The following is a 7607-nucleotide window of genomic DNA, read 5'->3' as shown; positions in this document are numbered from 1 at the left end:
ATTAAAAACAATGTTAATTGTATAAGTTTGTAGGACTGTCCTTAATTTCTATACCAAATATGAGCGCAATCTGTCAACCAGTTTGTTTGGAGCAGCTGCTTAAGTTGATACACCTCAGTAGTGCGTTGCGATTTTCAAAATTGATAAAAATATCGAACAAAGAATTTCTCTAAAGTTTTATATTTTTAACCAAATTTCGTGTGCGGAATCATTGCGAATGTTGGAACAGGCTTACGGTTATTCAGTTTTATCAAAAACAAGAGCCTACGAGTGGTACAAAGCCTTCAAAGACGGTCGAGAGATCGTCGAAAACATGCCTCCTTCTGGACGACGTTCGATCTGTTCAACTGATGAAAATATTAAAAAAATGAAGGATTGAGAGCTTGACATCTCGCGCGAGTCTGTTCTAATGATTTTGGTGGATATTTTGGGTATGAAACGCGTTATTGCTCCCCTAGTTTCAATAAAACTGAAATTTTTTCAAAAAAGAGTACCGTAAACACGTCTCTTTGGACATGCTTGATCGTGCGAATTTCCATCCCACATTTATGGAGATCATTATAACTGCCGGTGAGACATAAATTTATGAGTTTGATATGCAAAAAAGTCAACAAACTTCGGAGTGTAGCGAAAAAACGAGCCCTAACCAAAAACACCAGTGATGCTCATTGTTTTTTTTTCGATGTTCGTGGTTTGGTGGTATATTCCGGTTGGATAGACAGTCAATAAGAAGTTCTATTCAGATTCGTGTAATTTTTTCTTGTTCGCCAAACTCGTTTTCAGTCGATCGAATAGATAAATCATAACTCTCTGAATTAGCTGAATGCCCTCCCAAAAAGTGCTTATGAAAAGTGTTTCGGAGACTGGAAAAATCGTTGGCATAAGTATATTACATCTGGAGGGGCTTAATTTGAAGGCGAAAAAATAAATATTGATGATAATTAAATATTTTGCGTTTCATTTACAATTTCCGAGTACTTTTTTGTCACAATATATGTATGTTCGAAACTACTAAAAGTATGAGCCTAAAGAAGTTCTACTGAAATTATGTTGGTCTGCTAGTCACTTTTATATGCATTTTGGCAGTACTGCCAATTTAGAGAAAGAATTTCCTATATTTCCATGAAAAGAAAAATAAAAATATTTTTGAATTTTACTGCATCTATGTACTTTCTTATATTTCTTAAGCACAGAGTCTACCTAATGCCTAGAAATAGCAATTGGAAAAAATTTCACTATTAAAGTTTTTTTGACGTTTGTCCTTTAATTTGGAAAACCTTATTACTTTATCCTATTGAAAATAGTATTTGAACTAGAACAGCTTATTCCTTCTTTGGAATAGGAGTTGTTATACAATGTTGCTTCCATTTCACGAAAAGTGCTGCAAAGTGGTATGATAACGATTGAAAAATAAAAGCAAGAACAATAAATCGCTTCTTATAGTGATTTAAGGTAGCTTGAATACTTCAATATTTTTTTAATGCTAATCAACTGTTGCTTCTGATCTCATTATCAGTTCTCATTGTCCACTGCAGTTTCAACTGAATTTCATCAGCCTTCACATACATATTTGCCGTTCTCTTTACTCATTGAAATTACTCAGTTTTAATACATGATCAATACTCAAAATATATGTCATAACCTTTGCTTAACTCCAACAAAAGCAATCGAAACAGAGTAGAACAGAGAAAAACATGCAAGAAACTGGTGAAAAAGTAAAAACAAATGCTTCGAGTTCGTTTGAGAGCTATATATGTATATAATAAATGTAATTTAAAGGTTAGGGCGAGAGGTATTGATATCCTCACTAAATGTCAATGCAGAAAAAATCATTACAAAATAATAATATCAAATGTTTAATTATTGTAATGCTGAAAAATTATTATGCGGCAATAAAAGTCAATTATTTTAAAATTACATGTCTGTGTAAAAAAATTGTTTAATATCGGTTAACCGCTCGCAATAATGCAAAGCACTTTGACGCTGCACAAAACCACACACACACAAATACAAAAGCAATGCAAATAAATTAATACGGAATGCGTCTCCACTTCACCACCATCCTCATCATTATTCTGCAACAAATAAATCGAATTTTTACTCAGAGCATACCCATCAGCCCGTGTCCGAAAATCTTTCAATATCGCTTCGATGGCGCGGAGTGGTTTGGCATTCTCTCTGTGCGTAATACAGACTTCGCGGAAGCTTTGCAAATTAAAGTGACACTCTCCATGCGTGGAAAGCCAACGACGGTGCGCACCCACGCTGCTTTATATATTTCATATTAATACGCATATTCTGGATAATAATGTTTTACACTATATTTGCAGAGTTACCTAGGCGAAATTGAATTGCTTTCGCGCGGCCAGTTTCACAGCAATGCCCCGGTCCTATATAAAATCAAATTTCCCAAAACACATTTTCCACCGAAGTTGCTGCACGTAACCGCAAACAACCATGTCATTTGTGTAGGTCAATCAGGTGAATTTGCAGGCATATTTATAGTTCCACATGGCAATATATGGCATAAGTATATAGTATTTAATGCATTGTTAATTAAATTCATGGCTTCTGAAAATTGTTTTATAGTTGCAAAAGCAAAACCCAACCAGTGTCACGTAAATTGTTGTTGCTTGCAGATCTTAGTATATTCGTCACACAAATTCAGCTGGAGCACACAAGAAAATTTACATTCATCGGCGATGATGAGCCGTCAGACACACTGCCGGAACACGCACAATTCTCCGCTACGCTGATGGAGGACGAAGAGGAAGACGATGATGACATTGCCTTCTTGTCAACCGATACGAAATTCAGTGCGGAACACTTGCCAATCACACATGGAGAAATGTAAGTTTTCGCAATTTGGAAAGGGTTCAACCTGAAAATTTATTAAATTATAAAAATAAGTTCCGTAAGGGTTTTTTTTGCAGATATTTTCAAACGTTTGTCATTTGCCAATTGCAGACCCACACGGTAGACTTTTTTTCTTCTCAGCGAGTATTCTCTTGAGACTTGAGATTAGGTAAGGGTCACAGGGAGGCTGAATTTGAATTGCGTTTGAGTTCGCGCGGCACTAACTTGGCAAAGAGCCATTGCGTACCCTAATAGTATATTAAGAATATCAAATTTTCGGTCATCTGCAACATTTTGTTCACTTTTTAACGGTTTCTTCTTCAATAGCTTCAACCAGGTTCATTTGCTTCGATGTTCAAGCCATATGAGCCTATCAATTTTAGAAGAACATTTGGTAAAACCCTTGTTGCTTCGCCTGGCATAGAGTGCAAAAAAAAAATAAAAATTGTTTCAGTGAAATGTAGTGTTTTATTGACGCCCTAAATTTCTTTTTAACCATTTTTCTACAAATATCTAATCTTACGTCTCTCAACATGTTATATCTCACGAACCAATTGCCTGATAACTATAAAATTTATAGGACAATTCTAATTAGATTAATTAGATAACATCAGTTGAAGCCTTTCATAGAAACGAGACGAGCTTTTATACTGGCCTTCAAGCGACAATCGTTTTTATTCTATATTTGGCATCATATTAGCCCATTGAATTACGTAAATTTTTTGCAAATAGTATCTTCGGGATAGCTGGGTATCGTGAACTATAGTTTCAGCAATTGATTTTCTTCCCAACGATGTTCTGCACTTGTTATAAAATCTAGTATGTATATTTATGAATTTCAGTGAGCTGAAACACATGACACTAAACAGCATATGCGGGAAAACCAAGCCACATTTACATAATCGAGCATCGACGTCACCTCTGACTGCACTAGCAGCAAAAGCTGACAATGCTAAGGCTCCAACCCTTGCCACAAATGTACAGCGATCCTACCAAAAATCCGGCAGATATGCAGCAGGTACTCAAGCTACTACAGCGAGTAGTCACAATGACAGGTCCGGCACTCCGCTAGTAATATCCAGTGATGAACTTCCTACACTATTGTCTAACGCGCCCATCCGCATTGTAACTAGCACGGAATTAGGCGGCTTCAACTCTTCGTTGGCTACTTCTCCACAGCCATTATTGACGCGCGGAGCATGGCCATGGCTGGCCGCAATTTACGTGAATAATTTGACATCGCTTGCTTATCAGTGCGCTGGCACTTTGGTGTCCGCACATGTGGTTATAAGTTCGGCGCATTGTTTCCACTTCCAAAGGCAACACCACAAGGCCAATGAAGTGCTAGTATTTCTAGGAAGGCACAATTTACGAAACTGGAATGAGGAGCACTCTATCGCAGCACCAGTGAGTGAGATTTTCCTACATCCCGAATATGATGCCACATTGGGAACATATGATGCGGACATAGCGGTGTTGGTGTTGAAGATTCGAATACGGTAGCTATTAGAGACATTCAAAAAAGAAACTGTGCTATTTGAAGTTTCAACAGGTTCAACACTTATATTCTTCCTGCTTGTTTATGGAGCGGTGACAGCCAACTTGAGAATATAATTGGGGAGCGTGGCTTTCTTGTAGGTTGGGGTTTTTCGCACACCCACGGGGGTGTTCCATTAATGGATAACCAACCCACAACAGCCGCAGTTCCACACATCACCGAAGCACCAATTGTGTCAAACGAAGTGTGTTTTGCGGCAAATCCAAGGATACGCAGTCTCAGCTCTAATCGCACTTTCTGCGCAGGTTTGCAAACATCTTCACCTGTAACTCGAAGTGCTATCGGGCCTTGTACAGGCGATTCAGGCGCTGGACTATTGTTAGAAAGGAATAATCGTTGGATGTTGCGTGGTACAGTTTCGGCCGCTCTACCCGCGCAGCACAAGAAATGCACCGACAATCAATATGTCATATATGCGGATTTGGCAAAATATTTAGATTGGATCATGGCATTTACTCTTTAACTATTAATTATATGTTTATTGAATTTATTGTTTTATAATTATTCCCTAATGGGTATTATACAATTTATTACTATTTATTACTAACAAAATAGGTTTCGTAGTTCTCATTTAATTTATGGTTTATGATTTAAGTACTATCTTCCTTTAGATATACATACATACTTTTTTAATTTGATTACTTGATTAAATGGTTTAATTCAAAGAAAACGACGAAAACAAATGCTGAATTTGTGTGTGGTCAAATATTACTTGTTGTTTACTCTAAAGGCAACTTAAATTCTATTATAACTACTTTTAATATAAAAGTGGTCATATTCGCATTACTAAACATTATAAAAGTTATAGCGTAAAGGAGAGATACAGTCGCAATTATATGTTTGCTAAAGTGAATTGATGTAATTCTAAATATATGTATAGTATAGTACATATTTCGTCACTTTTTCAAAACGAATACTTATTTCCATCTAAAATTTTGCTCTAAAACTATAATTGTAAAATCTTTTCCTTCCGAATTACCAATAGAGTCAGAGCAAATAAAAAGGTGGACAGCCCAGAAGGAAGCGTCGGAGACCCTGTAAGGTATAAGTATATATATATAAATGATCAGTATGTTGAGCTGAGTCGATTTAGCCATGTCCGTCTGCCTGTCTGTCCGTCTGTATATATACGAACTAGGCCCTCAGTTTTTAAGATATCGTTTTGAAATTTTGCAAACGTCATTTTCTCTTCAAGAAGCTGCTCATTTGTCGGAACCACTATAACATATACATAGCTGCCACACTAACTGAACGACCGAAACCAAGTTCTTGTATGGAAAACTTTCACATTCCACAATGTATCTTCACAAAAGTTGCCACAGCTTATTTTCTATGATAATAATGTAATATCGGAAGAAATTGTTCAGATCGGCTTACTATAGCATATATGTAGCTGCCATACAATCCGAACGATCGGAATCAAGGGTTTTTATGGAAAACTTTCGCATTTGACGTGGTATCTTTACGAAATTTGACATGGATTACAGCTTAAGGTAATAACATAATACGAGCATCTGAAAAAATTGTTCAGATCGAATTATTATATGCTATAGCTTCAATACAATACAGCCGAAGTTAACGGTGTTTCTTGTACTTAATACAATTTAATTCTGTTTTAGTTGATTTATGAGAGAATGAAATTTGGGATATTTCTTTTTCTATTTGTCGGAACCTGATACTATGCAATCGCTTTATCGCTTATTTCGAAGTGACTATTGGGTTGCAAGAGTCACGTAGATGCTTATAGTGAACTAAAATTGTCCTATTGACTTTAAATATTCAATAACACGAAGATTAATATATGGTATACAAAAAAGTCGATTTTTCTGTCCCTATGTCCCTTTGTATGCTTAAATCTTTAAAAGTACGCAACAGACAGGTGTTATATTTTTTGAATGTCAGTTCAAGTTCAAGACCTTTCATTATATAAATAGACGCAGATGTTCTTATGTATTTGTTTGTTCAATATTTATTTGAAAATTTATTTAAAATGTTTAAATTCAATTATTTATTTCATTATATAAATAGACGTAGGTGTTCTTATGTATTTGTTTATTCAATATTTATTTGAAAATGAACACTTGTTTAAATAGCAAGCATATTATTAGTAGAATTTAATTAGATATGAACAATTGTCTTGTTTGAAGTCCACCCAACTCTTCCAAGTATTTCTAATCATTACATAATTTACGCTTATAGATTTATTTCATGAACAATGATGGTTTGAATCTGTGGCAGTAACAGCCCAAAGTGAAGAATTTCTTGATGTTAACTTGATGCTTTGAATTTCGAAATCGAATCAAAATCATCTCCAAAGATATTGTACAATCAAATTTATACTCGTAATTGTGGAACTATGAGATTTACACTTTTGCTGTTTTAGTATATAAATCAATTCACAAAATTCAGTTAAAATTAAATATTTGAATGAATATCAAAGATTTCGAAGGTAATTAAAAAAAAACATCCCTTTCTTCTCTGAAACGACTTACATTCAAAAACTTTGGGTACCGTTAAGTTCAATATTCCACTATAAACTGTTTTCTAAACTTTAATAAGTAAGCATTTAAGTATGCTACGCCGGAAGGTCTAAAAACGTCCCTTCATAAATTAATTAAAAAGCTAATTTAAGCTACCAAGCAGAAAAACTTTCATGCGGACTTTTTAGGCGCAATTTTATTCACCACACTGGCATACTGAAGCTTTTGCTCCAAAGTCAAACCGCTCCAATTTCCTTTACAATATTTATGGTGGAAAGCTTATTTCACATTAAGAGCGTCAAAATGGCTGCTTCAAGTTTTTATGGTTAAGGATTTAAAGCACCTTACCATTACTTTAAATAAAAGCGAGTTCTATGACTTCGAAAGCTGTCAAGGCTATTAACTAATTACCAAAAATGATTGCAATCCATTTAAAATTTTGGCATTTGCTACAAACTATAGAAAAATTCTCCTATGTGGAAACTGGATTAAAATCTAGGCACAATTATTTTTGTTGAAACTGAGTTAACAATAGACACTTATAAATTTCCATGTTGTAATGAACCTTCTATTCATTTAAATACATACAAAAAGTTACCAAGAAATTGTAATTTGAATTCTCTGCGTAGATGATATTTCAAACAAATTTATTTTGCTAAGTTAATAGGACCAGTTTGTTTACAGTAGCTTTTTAAGTCGGTACACCTCAGTAG

General features: G+C 35.0%; 1 protein-coding gene across 1 annotated transcript; it reads left to right on the top strand.

The window, feature by feature from the left end:
- The first annotated feature begins 1596 nt into the window (after nucleotides 1–1596).
- On the top strand, nucleotides 1597–5301 carry LOC126759976 (serine protease gd). Its single transcript, XM_050475274.1, has 5 exons — nucleotides 1597–2252; nucleotides 2331–2481; nucleotides 2640–2850; nucleotides 3699–4355; nucleotides 4409–5301. The coding sequence occupies exons 1-5, from the start codon at nucleotides 2040–2042 to the stop codon at nucleotides 4875–4877; spliced, it is 1701 nt and encodes a 566-aa protein (XP_050331231.1). The 5' UTR covers nucleotides 1597–2039; the 3' UTR covers nucleotides 4878–5301.
- Nucleotides 5302–7607: the final 2306 nt, after the last annotated feature.

This window comes from Bactrocera neohumeralis, chromosome 5, assembly GCF_024586455.1.
Source record: "Bactrocera neohumeralis isolate Rockhampton chromosome 5, APGP_CSIRO_Bneo_wtdbg2-racon-allhic-juicebox.fasta_v2, whole genome shotgun sequence".
NCBI lineage: Eukaryota > Metazoa > Arthropoda > Insecta > Diptera > Tephritidae > Bactrocera > Bactrocera neohumeralis.
This window is presented reverse-complemented; position numbering and strand designations above follow the sequence as displayed.

Excerpts from the sequence above, each read along its gene's own strand:
- LOC126759976 (XM_050475274.1), top strand. The coding sequence starts at position 2,040 with ATGCGTCTCCACTTCACCACCATCCTCATCATTATTCTGCAACAAATA. Across the intron at positions 2,482-2,639 it reads CATTTGTGTAGGTCAATCAG|ATCTTAGTATATTCGTCACA; the intron begins GTGAATTTGCAG and ends TGTTGCTTGCAG. Across the intron at positions 2,851-3,698 it reads CCAATCACACATGGAGAAAT|TGAGCTGAAACACATGACAC; the intron begins GTAAGTTTTCGC and ends TATGAATTTCAG.